This window comes from Thamnophis elegans, chromosome 5 (assembly GCF_009769535.1).
Source record: "Thamnophis elegans isolate rThaEle1 chromosome 5, rThaEle1.pri, whole genome shotgun sequence".
NCBI classification, from domain to species: Eukaryota; Metazoa; Chordata; class Lepidosauria; order Squamata; family Colubridae; genus Thamnophis; species Thamnophis elegans.
This window is the reverse complement of record NC_045545.1, coordinates 9413239-9431310: the sequence shown is the minus strand read 5'-3', so window position 1 is coordinate 9431310 and position 18072 is coordinate 9413239. Positions and strand designations below refer to the sequence as shown.

At 37.2% G+C, this 18072-nt stretch overlaps 1 protein-coding gene across 5 annotated transcripts in view; it reads right to left on the bottom strand.

The window, feature by feature from the left end:
• The window catches only part of PTBP2 (polypyrimidine tract binding protein 2), a 66153-nt gene extending 48450 nt beyond the window's left edge, over nucleotides 1-17703 (bottom strand). For 2 of the 5 annotated variants that reach the window (XM_032217467.1, XM_032217470.1), the window contains exons 1-3: nucleotides 17546-17703; nucleotides 10837-10867; nucleotides 3684-3759 (exon numbers count right to left, since the gene is read on the bottom strand). In XM_032217467.1, coding sequence (XP_032073358.1) covers nucleotides 3684-3759; nucleotides 10837-10867; nucleotides 17546-17553 — 115 coding nt within the window. In that variant the 5' untranslated portion in view covers nucleotides 17554-17703. The remainder of the gene's footprint in view (nucleotides 1-3683; nucleotides 3760-10836; nucleotides 10868-17545) is intronic. The other 3 variants (XM_032217469.1, XM_032217471.1, XM_032217472.1) reach the window with 2 other exon arrangements.
• Between the last annotated feature and the right edge of the window lie 369 nt (nucleotides 17704-18072).

The window sequence follows — 18072 nt, the reverse complement described above, 5'->3', positions numbered from 1 at the left end:
AGTGTTACTATACTTCTTCATGATGCCAGTTGATAGAATTGCTGAGGCCTCACTTGTGGATGCTTGGTCATAATCTCATCTGATTTATTTCACATTGGATCTATGCCAACATGCTGTGTTGCCTGCAGTAAGGGAGATGGGCTGCAATTTTAAAAATGCTGTGACTAGATTTCTAGGACATTTGGTAGAACTGCATTGTTCTCCATAGTTCACCACAGCCTAATGACACTGCCACTTGTGATCTGCGACTACACATTATTTGGTCTAAATCCCACTTATACTATAGGTAATCTGGTCATCCCACTGTCTGCTAACTGAAGATACACTATGGTTCCTCATGCTGAGATTTGGCAAAAGCCAGAGGAAATCTTGGAAAAACTAGGGAGCTTAATACAAAATTTCCAACAACAGGTGGGAAAGATATACCGATATGTCTGAATTCAGAATGTAGACAAAGAGAGTAAGAAAGGCAGAACAAAACGTATTTTATAGAAAATTATAGCAATCATGGGGACACTCCAAACTTGTTTCAATTTAATAAGGAACAATGTAAGGATTTGATCACATTAAATTGTTAATGTGATCATGTACATATAATAGCAATCAGTATACATGTGTGTGTATAACTTGTCCAACTTGTTATGACGGATAAACGATGATGGAGAGGCTGAGGTGGCGGCTCGACAGACCTCTTCTATCGAGGCCTGCGTTGCCCATGCCGCGGTCGTGGCTGCACTCCTGGTGGAGTGGGCTGTAATGTGTCTTGGTAGTGGCAAGGTCCACGATTCAAAAGCTGTCACAATGCAGGCCCTGATCCGGCAACCCAGAGCGGATGGGGTTCCCTTGTTGCCCATTGTGGCTGGCTGAAAGGAAACGAACAAGGCTCCTGTGTGTCTCAGCGAAGAGGTTCTCCTAATGTAGATGTGGGTCTGCCAGGTCTCCTGCCTTGGTTGACTAGTTCCCATATTGGCCACCTAGCCTTGAAAAGAACGTATCTGAATAAGGAGGGCCGAAAGAGGCCCATGAAGGCAGGTTGGTCAGGGGTCAGCCCCTCGTCCTCAGACAGGTCCGAGTCCCTGCAAGCCTCTTCCTCCCCGATAGGGAAGCCTGACTGGGGGATACTGAGGGAAGGTGATCCACGTGAGGGCAAGAGCCCCTGGGGGTCCTCGGTCTCCCGAAGACTTGAGCCTATCTGATACCTGAGAAGAGGCTCTGTGTTGCAGGCCTGCAGCAATCCCATCTGATGGCCTCAGTGATAATGGCCCCCATGTTGGGCGGATGTACAGTCTCTGAAGGCAGAGGCCTGCTGCCATCGGAGTGAAGACGGCCTCTGGAATGGGGCTGTTATGCCTGGATATTTGTTGTCTGGTGGGTGGAGTGCCAAAGAAATCTGCACCTTCCTCAGGGTGGGATAAAGAAAGTTCCTCCTCACTGCCGGGTGACATCTTGACCTGCTAGGAGCTGTCAAAAATGAGGGGCAGCTCTGTGAAGGGCTGGGGGCTGACCTGCTCCATGGAACACTTCTGGCTGCTTCCCTCTGGGCTTTGGCAAATTCCTGGTCTCGGGCCCTCTGGCTCTGGCTTTCCGCCCTTTCCATGGCCTTAGAGGCCTTCTTAGAGTGGCCTCTGGACGGTGACTGAGGGGCTGCTTGCTTCCTTGCAGGCCTGAATCCAGAGGTCCTGAAATGGCTGCCGATGCTGAACTGTGCCTCAAAATGGTGCCCGTTGTATTTGTGCCTCTTCAAAATGGTGCCTGTTACCCTCGGTGAAGCAAAATGGCATCTGTTGCTGTTGGAGGCCTGAGGCTGAGGCCTCATCGGGACCGCTACACAGCGTTTCCTGTGGTCCTAGGGTCAGTGTTCTGAATTGCCACTGAATGAGGCTGAAGCCCTGGTCGCTGGATTGAAAGGCTGCTCTAACCTGATCTTTAAAGGAAGCAAGCCTCAAGTTGTTGAAGATAGAAGTTGTTATTGTTGTAGAAATGTAAGTGAGGAGAGAAAAACACATCTAGTCCTAAGATAGACTAAGTCTAAAAGCTAGGAGGAGCTACCAGAGGAGGAGTGTCATCACAGATTGCAGACTCAGTCCGACTGGATGACGGACAGAGTTAACTCAGTCCTGGATGCTGTCTCCATCAACTATAGAGAAACCATGAGTTCTCATTCTGCCTTAGGCATGACACCAACCTCATGCCAGTCACACTCACCAATCTTAGGAAGCGGGCAATGTCAAACTACTTTGGAAATCTTGACAAGAAAATTACAGGACTTGTCTAGGCAGTCACCAGGAGTCATCCCTGACTTGAAAGCAAACAGACAGACAGACAGACAGACAGACACACACACACACACACACACACACACAAAAATAGCACATAATCCCATCATATACAACAAGAATGAAACAGATATCCCTGTGCAGGTTATTGTCCAATCAAAGATTACCTACTTATTGTAAGCATGCCATCCAAGAATATCTTCTCTCCTAATTTCATTATACTCTAGTTTCAGTTCATTTGTTCATTACTACTTCCTCAGCAAAAAGTCCCATGATAACTTAAAACTAAAAGAAATTCTAATGCTACCTGTCAAATTTAGGATAAATAGAAGCACCAAATAAAATGAAAATATACCTTAATGTATAATTAAGAACATTAATGCATAATTAAGGAAAACACTAAGATTTCAACACACTGATTGCAAAGTTGCTAGATGCTCAAGCAAAATATTATCTGAGTATGAAAATCCTGGGAACTTGTCCTTTTAATATTATTTGAAAAACGTACATAATTATTCAAGGGCATACGTTTTTTTGATTGCACATTTAATATATTCTTGTATGTGGCAGAAAAAGTAGAATAGAAATACCGCAGTAAAAGGGATAAAAGAGTAACAGGTCTGGAGAGTGTGAAGGAAAATAGGTAAATTTCAGCATTAATTTTCTGTAATACAGGTAATTCTCGACTTACAACTGCAACTGAGCCCAAAATTTCTGTTAAGTGCGACAATTGTTAAGTGAATTTTATCCCATTTTATGATTGTTCTTGACAGTTGTTAAGTGAATCACTGCAATTATTAAATTAGTAGAAAAATTGTTAAATGAATCTGGCTTCCCCACCGACTTTGCCTTTGATTTTAAAAGGTTATCACATGACACTGGGACATGGCAACTGCCATAAATATGAGTCAGTTACCAAGCATCTGACTTATGATCACGTGAGCATGGGAATGCTGCAATGTTCTTGAGTGTGAAAAACAGTCATAAGTCAGTTTTCAGTGCCATTGTAACTTCAAATGGTCACTAAATGAACTGTTGTAAGTCAAGGACTACCTGACTATTGTAGCTAAATAACAATTGTAGGTCAGGCTGTGACAAAGGAAGAATAAGATAATATAATTTCAAAGAGATTGTTGAAGAAACTTCCATTTGTTATCCTGCCTTAAAACACACCAGAATGAAAGATTTTTTCCAATTTATTCATTTATACACATATACACACACATGCACATCACATGAGTTTAGTTGAGGCATTTATTGCTGGTTTTGTTTTGTTTTTAAAGTTTACTGTGTCATTATTCAAATGGCATCATGAATATTCTTTCTGCCATATATTTTAATCTATTCTTCAGGATGGATATATTTTGATATTCAAATAACAATGATCCTTTAAAATGCATCACTTACCAGTAACTACTATGCTGCTCATATTAGAGTTCGGGCTATTGAGTACACTGCCTGAAAGAAGTTCGTCAGATCCTCTCTAAGAAAGAAAGAAACAATAAGCAGTTTGCCATCTAAACATACAAAATTGGTATTAATAATGTCAAAATGACATTAAGTGAAAATCTAAAGCAAGGAAACTATTTAGAGAGTTATCAATTTTTTCACTAAACTTTCAGGTGTCCTTTTAAAAGATATTAACTTATTTACATCTATTTTTTATTCAGATAAATAATCTGGTCACGTGAGATTAAAACAAAATTTACTTATCCAAATCCCCATGAAAATAGCAGATAAGAGATCTAAATTAGAAACCTCCCATTTGAAAAATGAGAAGCAACTAAATTAACAATTTCCAAAGTAGTGAAGGCTCTCGAAGCTGTAGATATACAGTGTTTTTTAAGTTTGCAAACCCTTTTGAATTTTCAGTATTTCAATATTTTTCAATATTTCTGCATAAATATGTCCTAAAAGGTGATTTGTTCTTCACACTAGTGCTAAAATTAGACAGAGCGAATCAAAGTAAACAAATGAGTCAAAAACAAATGAGTCAAGAGCATACTTATTCACTGATTTATTGAGGAAAATGGTGAAAACGAATTTCTTCTGCTTTAACCATTTTTTGGTTGTATGCCATGTGTTTTCAAGTGTCTCGTTGAATTACCCAGTTACCCGACAGATACCTTGACACTTTCCTGTAGAACCTGCTGATACAATTCAGAATTCATAGTTCTACCAATGAGGGCAAGCTGTCCTGGTCCAAAGTCAGCAAAGGCGGCCCCCAAAGCATGATAATGTTACCAAGTTTCACAGATGGGATAAAGTTCTTCTGCTGTAATGCACTGCTTGCCTTTCGCCAAAAAGAAAACTTTTCATTCAAGCTCAAGAGTTCTAGTTTGGCTTCATCTGGACACAGAACATTCTTCCAATAGCTTTCAGTCTTATCCAAGTTGTCTTTCATAAACTATAGATGGGCAGCAATGTTTCATTTGGATACTGGTAGAGTTCAAACTCTTTTGGAGATTTTAATCTTTTGTTAGTTTTGTAACCTTTTCTAAACTGGTGAGCATTAATAACTGTTTTTTGTAGTCCACAGGCATTTCCTCTATTTGAGCCATGCCACACTTCCAAATACCTGTGGTGGTGCAATGTTAGAATGGTTGCAGAGTGGTTACAATGTTAGAGTGCAGTGTTGCAGACAAACTCTGCCCACAGCCAGGAGTTTGATCTTGACTGGCTCAAAGCTGACCCATCCTTCCATCCTTGAGAGGTTGGTAAAATAAGGACCCAGATGGTTGGGGCAATATGTTGGCATTTGTAAACTGCTCAGAGTGCTGTAAAGTACTAGGGAGAGGTACATTCATACTCATAATCAATTATTATCCCATTGATTGAAATACATGACTCTAATTTCTCCTTCAGAAAAAGTTTAAGTAATTATAGAGTTTCACATACTTTTGCACTATGCAAATATGTGGTTTTGGATCATTTTCCTCAATAAGTAAATGAACAAGTATAATATTTTTGATTCAATTTTTAATTGAGTTCTCTTTATCTAGTTTTATGGTTTGTATGGAGAACTGCTCACATTTTCAATCATATTAATGCAAAAATATTGAAAATTGAAAAGGGTACTGAAACTTTTAAGCACCACTGTATCTTCATCTTCTTTTGATTTTCATGGCAAAGAAAAATGGGGAAAGTTTTAAAAGCTACCATTTTGCAGAGATTTTGAAAGACTCAAGAACTGAGGTCAGATTTAGCCCATAGAGATTCCATATTTCCAATTTAAAGCTGCAAACATCAAGAAAAAAAGTCTAGTGGTCAAGGAACCAGACAGAAAATAGGAGCTGTGAATTCAACTCCTGCTTTAGCCATAAAAACCAGCCTGGGTTAACTATGGACCAGTCACTGCCCTCTTGACCCAACCCACCTCACAGGGCTTTTATTGTGGGGAAAATAGGAGGAAGAGGAGGGTGTGTTGGATATGTTCACCGCCTTAAGTTATTTCTAAAAAGAAGGCAGGATACAGAAAAATAAATAAGTCTCCAAAAGCAAATTAAGACCAAATGAAGCACTGGTTATACAAACTGATTAGGCACTTAAGACATCTTTCCCTTCCAGAAATGACTACAGCACTTTAGTGTTTTGATTTTGGAGCTAAAATAAAGAAGGAAGATATCACACTGGGATATAAAATCATACATTTGTATAAACAATATGAATGAAGAGGAGCTTTCTTCCTCCCTTCAAGAAACAACCCACTAAAACAAAATATAGGTGGAAACAGATAAAAGAAGTATTTCTTTACCAAATGCATCATTAAACTACAAAGGTTGATGCCATAAAACCTGGTGATAACTATCAACACTGGAGGATTTTTATTATTAATATTATTTAAATTTACATACTGCCTAATTCTCAGTAATTCTGGGAAATTTATGAACTGTTTGCAACATTGAAAATAAAACTTTAAAAACATCAAGAAACAAAAAGGGTGAAGAATAGGATTATTAATAATTAAATTAATAGTTGTATAATGCTTCCTAAATCATAGATAACTGTAAAGTCACATGGTTGTCATTTTCTTGTTCATGACTGTGAACTTCCAAAGAATCGGTTGACCAATATGTAACGCAAAATACTGAAATAAAAGAGCTTTTCCTTTACAGGTAGTCCTCAACCTATACCTACATACAGCCTTAGAGAAAGTGACTTACAACCCATCCTTCAATTATGATCATCACTTCGCTTCTATAGTCATCTGATTGCAATTTGGCTTAGCAACTGGCTCATGTTTGTGATGGTCGCAGTGTCTTTTGAGATCATGATTTGTGACCTACCCAGTCAACTTTTGACAAGCGAAGTCAATTAGGGAAGCTGGATTTGTGTGAGTCCCTTAACTGAAGTAAAAAGGATCCAGTCACATGGGACTTGCTTAAGAACCATGCTTAGTGATTGAAATTCCGGTCCAATCATGACCATAAATTGAAGACTACCTGTATTATTCTTAATTGATAGTTCTGGGATTATGTTAATATTCATTCCCACTTAATTGCCATATTCCACACTATTTGGATTTCCACCTACTTTATTGCATTGTTTTTAACATGTAACAGGCTGAACAACAGGCACAGCAACTTATGGGTTTCATTTGCACATCGTGCAATAAAGACATATCCAAAAGCATCCTTTCCCACAAGCTAGGGCTATTTAATTAAACAGGAGACACCAAGTTGTTGAAAAAGAGAATCATAGATTTTCCCTGACCTGATATGCCATTATTAGACAGTAGCAAAATTGTTTTATCTTGACTGAATTACTTTTGTTAAATATGCACACTCTTTTTCAGGGTAATTAATTGTGCAAAGCATAGAATAAGAATCAGAAGTAGTAATAGCCTGTCTTCGAACCCTGGTTTGTCAAAGGAGGGACAAAGCAGGACGCTAATTTTGTATGTAACATTTGCTTTTTCAAGCTTTACTAAATTCACAAGAAAACTAAAGAGTAATGATTCTGTCCATTGAGCTCAACTTCTGTATGAGCAACTGAATATTTGCACAATTATCTTCACTACAGCATGGAAATAGTTCAATTTTGCTTTCTTCTAGGAGGTTTTTTGACATCCCAATGAGGCCTTCAGCCCAATTCCCTAACGGTCTCCCATCCATATACTAAGTCCAACTGCTGAACTTCCACACCTGGATAGGATCAAAGATGTAACAGTTTCCATATGCAAGAGTCAACTTATTAGGCTCCACACATGAGCATATTTTGTCATATGAATGCAACAATTTGGTTTGAAAGATGATGTTTTTAATAAATACTGAAGGTTTGATGAAGATTTACCCAAAATTTAAGATAGGAATATTTGATAACCTTCACTTAGCTTTATAGAAAACTGTAAAATTGTTTTTGTTAGCCTCAATTCCATGAATATACTGAGTTGCCATTGTATTTTAAAAAGAAGGTTATATTGACAGTTACAACTGCTTCTTAAAATGCTTTTTAAGGACAGTGTAAAAAGTTTGTAGTATAACTTTCCAAGATTTTTGGAAACCATTTAAATAATTTTCTTGCAATATAGTTGAGTCACTGATTCTCCTTTAGTATACACTTCTACACTATAGACTTTCTCCTTGCCATTCTTTCCAATGCCACAAAAATATTAAAATTAAGCTGATTGTGTTTTCCAGTTTTCAACTAATTTCTTTAGAAAGTAAAGTTGAGATCAATATGAAAGTCAAATATTGATTTTAAAAGGTATCTGACTTCATCTATAGCAATGATTACATGGAATCTCTGAATATTTGTACAATACTTAACATTGAAGAATATGATATAAAGCTTATAATAAACTACCATGCATACACTAATTCCTATGCTGATAAATAAGGAAAACTTGGCATGCACTTGTAAAGTAGAACTGATCATTTATTATGGGAAAAGAGGGGCAAGAGATTGGTAACAATTCTAGGCTAAATGTGACAATAGCAAGCCTGCAACCAACAACAATCCAATCATCCCCTATTATCTGACTTTGTCACATCAGATATATAGTCAGCTCAAGGAGTTTGCCTCATTCCAAAAAGGGCCAAAAGAAGGATTAGAGATTATTTATTCTAGATGATTACATTTACCATACACTCATCATTCTTGGGGATGAGACCAGGCTGTCAAGAAAGTCAAAGTGGCATGTTTGATCAAGTGATTGAAACCATGTCTCAGTGCTTCAATACATCATATATACATAAAAAGGGCTGAGACTTTCACTGCCTTATTGCATCCACCATTTTGACACATTCCTTTTTACAAACACCAGTTTATTTATATCCTTAAAGAACTAATACCACAATTTTCTGAAAATTTCATAGATTACTCATTGGAGCACAGAAAACTCTTCCAATGGTTCTGCTTAGAGGAGTTCGATTAAACCAAATGATTTTCCTTGAAGAAAGGTACTACAGCCACCCATAATAGATACATGGGCCCAAAAGCCTTGTTTTTAGTTTGATTGCCCTCTTTAATAGTTTAGAATTATTCAATTACTTCACTTCTTTCTTAGTTTCAAAGGAACCAAAATGTTTTGCTTTTTTCTAGTATTATTACTTTGCATATGTTAAGTAATTCACAGTTAACAGTTACTGTTAATTACATAATTACTCTGTTGCTTATGGAATAAAGTGGATATCTTTCCTTACCAGTAATTGATTATCAGTGATGATGTTGACAAAATAAACTATCCACTCACAATTGTCTGAACATGACAAAATGGACAATTCTTTCATTTGTATTTAAAAGTGTCCAATAAGTTCTACAGTATTATTTAGAGATATGGATTTGTGGGGGGGTTGAGTTTGGTTGTTGTCTTGCAGACATTTCATTACCAAACAAGGCAACAGTAGAGTTTACAGTTCAAAACTTCTGAATATGTTATAATCCCCCAGAAAACCAAAATTTTCATTTCAAAAATCTAGTGCCTCATGTAAAACTTTAGTCTGCAACCAATATTAGCATAATGTGATGCTTTGTTTTTTCTCAGTGGCTCACAATGTAATATGGTTTATCCTTATAGGTAAATCACACCAGTATGATTTGTTTCAGAAAACAGCGAAGTATTTTGGCTATGTATTCTGTGCAAATCAAACTTTTATTTAAATTAGGGTTATGTTATATGTAGACTAGGATTACAATTTCTCTAAGATAACAACCAGAGTTGTTTCAGTGGAAAAAAAGTAAGCCTAAAGGAGAGGTCAGAAATAGATATACCTGTAATGTAACTGAAAAGGAAAGCAATGTGTTAAGACCACTTTTTTCATACAATACAGCAAGCCTAAATTTTACTTACTACAGCGTAAGCTCTAATTTTAGAGACACATTGTTTAAGGACAGTATTATTTAAAAAAATCAAAATTAGCCCAAATTTAAAAAAAAACCTCCCTTTTTACGACCCTGTAATTTCTTAAGTCAAGGTAAATAATATTACAAAAGTTATTCTCCGCACTCTAATTATACTATATTCTCCAAAAATGCCCCTACTTACACAAGTATGTGCATATATCATATAAAATCAAAATGTGGCTTACTTTTTTCTGATTTTGTATGCTATATGGATCCAATCTAACAATTTATGCCTCATTAGAAGGTATTCAGCAGTTACAAATTCTCTTTCTTTGGTATGTTGTTACATTATACTTCATTGATTTAGATATAAAAAGCCCCTTCCTAATATTAATATTGTAGTATTATTTAAAAAAATCTTTACAATTTTGCTTATACTGTATTTCAAACTCTGATTTAAGGAACAAGAGTCTTCAAAAATGGTGAATATGCTTTGGATATTGATCCTAACTTACTCAGAGTGAAATTTTGATCTACCAACAGTTTGCAGAAGATACAAAGTCCAAAGTTAAATTAACCAATCAAGACAAGGAAAAAGGAAAAGCAAACCAAAGTTAAGTCCATAAAATAATATGCCAAGCTGTTTAGTGAATAAAATTGTTTGGAGCATGTCTCCACACACTCTTAGACATAAATCATGATTTACAAAGCATAATGACTAGATTTACACTCCACATCAAAACCAAACATGACAAATCATGGTTTAATACAATGTGTGAACCAACAGATGTCTGAACTGTTAAGTATTAAAAGCACAGGGCAAGAAAAATTGTGCAGGCAAAGGAGTATACATATTTACAGCACCATTCCATTACTTGAGATATAAAAATTGCAAAGGCTATGTCTAGACAAGGCCTCTAAGAATAATAAAAATAGAAGGCCTTAAAAATGTTGTTAATATTGCTTAGAGATTCTTTCCCCCCCAGTACTATTGTAAAAACCCTGGATTAGAAGTGTGAAAATTCCTTATCAATTATCTCATTTCCTGCAAGCTTTTCAATGTTTTAATTCATTTCATAGTTGGCTGCAATTACATTTAGATTCTGATGCTTATGATAAATAATTTGGGGGGTTTCTACTAACTTCTAGGTTGCTTGAAGTTTCTAGAAAAAAAATGACAACCAGTCACCAAGATAATAAAAAACAAATTTAGAAATAAATATTTTTAGACCAATGCTTTCATTATTCAACATTGTAATTTAAATTGATTACATACCTTCACACCAACTGCAACATCAGTAACAATGCTGGAAAGAAAGAAAAATAGATTTTAGAATAGGAAATGTATTTTTCTCCACCAAGGCAAATATTTTTCATAAAATCAAGTATTCAATTTGCTATTTAACTTCCTGATTACTTAAAAATAGTGAAATTTGAATACATTTGCATTTATATTTTCATATGACATATTTATTACATTTATATGCCATCCATGCCACTGATTCAAACAGCACTATCATATTAAAGGTAAATTATTGTGTTGAACAAGAAACAAATTTCTTCTTCTCTGCTTTTTTCTTAGAACTTTCTAAAGAGCTTTTCAAAATCTGTTGTGGTGGCCCCCATCCTCCACAGCAGATTGGATTTATGGTTAGCTACATAGAGAGCTTCCATACAACTGAAACTGGTACAATGAGAAAACTTGAGGGGTTGCCTTTTCCCAAGAAAATCTGCCTGTCCCACATGCTCACATGGGGAGGTTCCTTCTTTTAAATATGAATAAATAGCGTTTTCTATAATTGCTCTTGTTCTCTGAACAATATTCCAGCTGATGTCTGACTGGGCCCCAACTTTGCTTGCATTTAAGACTTGGCTTTTCTTCCACACATTAGGGACCCGTTTAGTTATTCTGTTGTGGTGGTCAGTCACCATTTTTTCTGCATTTTATGTTTATCTATTTTAATGTTATGTGGGGTATTGATTTATGGTTATTTTGTTGTTGTTGTTGTATGCTGCTGTTGTCCCTATGAAAGACAGGTCCAGACAGGAAACCAGAACTCATAGTTTTGGTATTTCCTTTATTCTCAGGTTACAATAACAGAATATTGCAAGACTGAAAGCACTTTCCCAATCCTCTGCCTTTACTTTTCCACAGGAACAGGGAGGGTATCTTCTGAGATGTTTTTTCCATCCTAACAATTAAATGGTATATGGTTTTCTGCCTAAAGATGTTGGACTTGAAGACCTCCAAGGTCACTTCCAACTCTGTTATTCTATACTGCTTTGTACTGTTTTCATTGATCAAACCTTTATCTAGGCTGTGGCTCTTCCTTCTCATTCCCAATGTTCTTCCTCACAGCCCACTATATCTGCCCAGAATCATATTGAGTTGGGTGTCCTTATAAACTTAGTTGATTAAGAAGTGCAATTAAACAGACTGCTCTAAACCAAGTTTTTTTTAACACATTGTATTAAATGCTAACTTTAAGTGTTTTGATTCATGGCACAGTAAATAGCATCAGAACAAAGAATACCCTATATGACACAAACCCATATAAAACAGAATTATGATAAGAAAAGGGGTTGAAATTAATATATTTTAAACACTGTAATTATACTGTAAAACCTAACATCTTGAGTTCCCTTAAATTCTATTTAAATGAAATTAAATACAAACAACCAATTCCTTTAAAAATTGGGGGGGGGAAGGGGTTGTCATCATATACCTAAGGGAGATATATTTGACCCCAAGACTGGGTTTTGATAACAGTCTTATAGTATAGCTATCACAGAATCAGTTTTTGTATAAGATCTCATTTTATGAAAATCATCATAATCATGCTTAGATACTTCTCAAAATCCCATAGTGATTATATACAGGGTGGTTAAAAATTGATTTTTTTTAAAAAATCAGATGTTTTTATTTAAATTGGATTTTTTAAATTTAAATTGGATTTTTTTATTTAAATCAAATTTATTTTAACAAAATCTTTTTGGAATAAATATCTATCTAAAGATAATTTTCTATTTAAAGTATATTAATAATTTAATTTATTAGCATGAAATGGAGCTTAGTTATGTAGCACGAAGCTGTATATTCTGCAATATTGGGACTGTTGGTAAGTCAACAGAAGGTCAGAGGCTGTCGGACAGAATGACGGTTGCTCTTTAAAAATTGTGATTTAAATCGAGTTGATTTAATCAAGCCTTTTTATTAATGATTTAAATCATGATTTAAATCAAATCTATCCTATTATCAAGTTACACTGAATTATCTTAGAAAACACATCTGAATAATGAAATCATTGTTACCAAATGGATTATCAGCAGCATGTCAAGCAATAATCATAATATCATGTTATGAAGGTAACTTGCTAAATTTATTTACCAGCATGTACTAGAAATCTAACAAACCAAGACCATGATCAAGGAAATTAAGTTAACATTTATTATTTATTTATATAAATGTATTGGCTACCCAACTCTAGTGGATTTCTGGCAGTGTAGAATACTAGGAGAAAAAAACCTAGCTAAAAACATAAAATCAGACACACAGTCCAGAGTAAAATAATCTGAACAATAAAATCAACAAAACAAAACCAAGACTTTAAAAATATCATAAGAATCAAGCCTGGCCTGGGACCACACTTTCCAGAACCCTAGAAAAATGCTGTTGTCATGGCAGGTGGGGGGGGGGGATAGGTTGTTCTAGAAGGGCCTGGGATAGGTAGATGTTGTCTAATGGTGCGAAGGTTATCACTGCAGCATGCAAGCTGTCCCAAATAAAGCTGTTTTTTTTTTACAATTGATTGATGGTGTTCAAGTGATGCTATACATGTTTTGAGATCACCTATCGCTATTGCTACTACCTTTGCTTTCTTTTACAATATATTATTTTGAAAAAATTGAAATCAAAGCTGAATGGTAGGATTATCATTAAAGCAATTAATACCTAGGCAGTCCATTATTCTATATTGATTGGACCCAAATGGAACTTCATAACTTGGATTGGAAACCAAGAAAAAATGACAATGCACAAACCTTGCACCCCAAAAATGGCATTGATCAATTGTATTTGGCAAGAGTTGAGGAGTATAGAATTCCTACAAGTGAAGCAAACTGGAGGATGAAAAGTATAGCCTGAATGACTACATTAAGAAAAGCCAGAAAGCCTTGCTGAAGGAAGTCAGTCAAGGAAAATTATTGAAAACAACAAAGGTGAAGACTGAATGTAGAAAAGAAACAAGTGAAAACAGATTTGTTAATTGGAAGAACAAGGCAATGCATTGTCAATACTTGAAGAAAATAGATTCAAAACCCCATATGGAGTTGGTTAAAATCAAGACTGTTAAACAAAGAAACTGAAGGCTTTATTTTAGTGACTCAAGAACAAACTTTGTCAACTAACTGCATTATGGTGAAAATACAACAAGCAACAAAGAATGGCAAATGTCACTTCTGAAGTAAAACGTATGAAACAATTGACCTTTTGATCAGTGATTGCAACAGGAGCAAAATTTTACAAATTACAAGTAGTGTCATAACTGAATTGCCCGAGGTTTGGATTTAAATATAGTAAAAACTACTGGTACCATCGGACTTGAGAAGGTTTTGAAAAATGAGCAGGTCAAGTTATTATGGGACTTTAAGATCCAAACAGAGAGGAATCTGTTCATAATAGCCATAAGACCAGAGGGAATTCTAAGAATAAATGGCAGTAGAAATTCTGAACATGGAAAACCAAACAAAAAGGAAACAATCCAGTTTTGAAAAGATCTATAAGAAACCCCAATAGACTATAATAAAAAGCTGGATGGATAAAAGAATATGAAGATGAATTTAGTAAAACCAAAAAAACTAATAATTACAGCAGAAATGATTAAAAATTAAGAACTGGGCATCTCTTGGAAATTATCAATTGCATGGCTTTTGGCTCAAATATCTGATTAACTTACATTCAATTATAGCTAAATATGTTAATAAAATATTGCACAAAGGAGACATCAGCAACTAGTTATTCTGGTAAAATGTACCTGATTCAAAAATACCCAGCAAAAGGGACACCACTAGTAAACTATAGGACAATAACATGTTTTCCTACAATGTTGAATCACTGGCCTAGTAGCGGACAATATCCAAGGTTATTTAGAAGAAAATAACACTCTTCCAATAAAACAAAAAGAAATAAAAGGAAATACCAAAAAAAATCTTATAAGGTACTTAGAAAACCTGCACATTAATAAAAATTTCCATCTGTCAATTACAAAAGGCCACACTGCTTGGATCAGCACATATACCATGCCAAAAAATTAGGACATACTTAGAACTTGACATGTATGAAGACCAACACCAGCTAAAGAACTGGCAGGTGTGATTTCACATTATTGTGTATAGTTAATAATAATAATAAGGGTACCTCATTATTTTCCCCTTGACCAATTTTAAATCACTGATAGTTCTCAACCATTAATTCCCTAAGGCCCACCTTCAAATACTCCCGCATCCTCCTGTTTAAAGGGATATAGAGCTAAATTTAAATACTGTAGAATTATAAGGGTGATTTTTTCTTAAAAAAATACATCTTTCTTGATGTCTATGGCTGGGGCTGCTTGACCTCCAATAAAAAAAATATATTTTCCCCTTGACCAACCAATTTTAAATCACTTGACAGTTCTCAACCACGAATTCCCTAAGGCCCACCTTCAAATACCCCGGGCATCCTCCTGTTTAAAGGGGTATAGAGCTAAATCTAAATACTGTAGAATTATAAGGGTGGTTTTATTTTTTATTTTTTTTTTAAAAAAAAACCATCTTTCTTGATGTCTATGGCTGGGGCTGCTTGGCCTCCAATAAAAAAAAAATATTTTCCCCTTGACCAACCAATTTTAAATCACTTGACAGTTCTCAACCACGAATTCCCTAAGGCCCACCTTCAAATACTCCCGCATCCTCCTGTTTAATGGGGTATAGAGCTAAATTTAAATACTGTAGAATTATAAGGGTGATTTTTTTTAAAAAAAAATACATCTTTCTTGATGTCTATGGCTGGGGCTGCTTGGCCTCCAATAAAAAAAAATATATATTTTCCCCTTGACCAACCAATTTTAAATCACTTGACAGTTCTCAACCACGAATTCCCTAAGGCCCACCTTCAAATACCCCGGGCATCCTCCTGTTTAAAGGGGTATAGAGCTAAATCTAAATACTGTAGAATTATAAGGGTGGTTTTATTTTTTATTTTTTTTAAAAAAAAAAACCATCTTTCTTGATGTCTATGGCTGGGGCTGCTTGGCCTCCAATAAAAAAAAAATATTTTCCCCTTGACCAACCAATTTTAAATCACTTGACAGTTCTCAACCACGAATTCCCTAAGGCCCACCTTCAAATACTCCCGCATCCTCCTGTTTAATGGGGTATAGAGCTAAATTTAAATACTGTAGAATTATAAGGGTGATTTTTTTTTAAAAAAAATACATCTTTCTTGATGTCTATGGCTGGGGCTGCTTGGCCTCCAATAAAAAAAAAATATATATTTTCCCCTTGACCAACCAATTTTAAATCACTTGACAGTTCTCAACCACGAATTCCCTAAGGCCCACCTTCAAATACTCCCGCATCCTCCTGTTTAATGGGGTATAGAGCTAAATTTAAATACTGTAGAATTATAAGGGTGATTTTTTCTTAAAAAAATACATCTTTCTTGATGTCTATGGCTGGGGCTGCTTGGCCTCCAATAAAAAAAAATATATATTTTCCCCTTGACCAACCAATTTTAAATCACTTGACAGTTCTCAACCAGGAATTCCCTAAGGCCCACCTTCAAATACCCCCGGGCATCCTCCTGTTTAAAGGGGTATAGAGCTAAATTTAAATACTGTAGAATTATAAGGGTGATTTTATTTATTTATTTATTTTTAAAAAAAACCATCTTTCTTGATGTCTATGGCTGGGGCTGCTTGGCCTCCAATAAAAAAAAAAAAAATAGGGCCTCGTCGTGAGTCTTAACATGTCTACAGACTTATCCACCCAAATATCAATGAGAGAGCCCTGGTGTGTGTGTTGGTGTGTGTTGGTGTTTTGTGAGTGTGTGTGTGTGTGTGTGTGTGTGTTGTCGTCTCCATATGGCAGACCACCCCACAGCCGTTTCCTCCCTTTCTCGGCTTTTTTTGACAGGCGGCCTTCCACGACTACAAAGGCATCTTTTTTCTCTGTGTGTGGGGATTGGGGGGGGGGGGGGGAGAGAGAAGAAGAAGAAGGCCGCGGAGCAGCTCCAAAAGGGGGAAACAAAAGAGCAAAGGCGTCTGCCTCCTGCTGGATCTCCGGTCCCCCTTCGTCTGAGGGGAGAGGAAAGGGGGGGGGGGGGGTTGGCTACTATAAAAAAGGGGGGGGGACTTGTGGGGCGCGAGCTTCCTCCCCCCCACAAGCCCGAAGGTAAAAGAGGGCCGCTCTGAGAGGGAGTTGGGGGGGGGGGAAAGAATCCACTCTTTTCGGCATTGAAGGCCTTGTTCTGGTTCAACAACCCCCCCCCCCCCAAAAAAAAAAAAACCCTCTCCTCCGGCTTGGATAACCCGGCATCTCAAAAGAGACCCAGCCATAGGAGGAGGAGGATGCCTCATGTCAGCGCCTCAGTCGCTGCTGCGGGCCCAGTCCCTGAGAGGAACCAGAGGCGGGAGGGGGAGGGGAAGGAAGCCGCCTTCCCGTCCACCTTCCCGGCCTCCTCTTCTTCTCCCCCACCCCTCAAAAAAAAAACACACCCCCTTTTTTTTAATCCTCATCCCGAAACCTCCTGGCTCGCACACCGCGAACCAACCGGCCGAGGATGAAGGGAAAAGCCTAGCACAACAAGGGATGCGCGGCCAGTTCTCCCGTCAGCTACGAGAAAGGCGGGAGAAGTGGCGGCGGCGGCGGCTGAGGCGGCGGCGGCACCACTCCCTCCTCCCTGCCTTATTCCCCGGCCGCCGTCCCTCATTCACTCCCTCACTCACCCGTCCATCGCCGAACAGGACAAAGCGCTGGCGACCAGGGCAGGGAGCCGCGCAGCTAACGAGTGAAAAAGAGAGGGAGCGAGAAAATGGCGGCCGGGCCCCAACGGAAAACACCGAAGGTTGCCGAGCTCTATTAGGTTCTGCTCCCCATCAAATCGGCGAGCTCGTTTGTTCTCAGTGAGCATGCGCGGAGGTGGCTCGGGCATGCTCAGTCAACAAGACTGAGGGTGTTTTTTTTTCCTTTTGCCCTCAAAAGATTAGGAAGGTGTAAAAGACAAGGGAAATGGGATGTGCATACACGGGAATGGGGGGAAGACAGCGCTTCGGTTATTATAATATTGATTGAGGCAAATGGGTTTATTTACTCCTTCCGATTTATATTTATTTATATAGAAAATGCCTTTCAGAGTAGCTCATTTTGATCTGAGAAACCCCTTCATACCTATACCAGGCCCTGCTTTTCTTTGGTGCAGTAAATATTGAGTAAATCTCTATAGGATTTTGCACTTTTTGTTAAGAGTCCCACC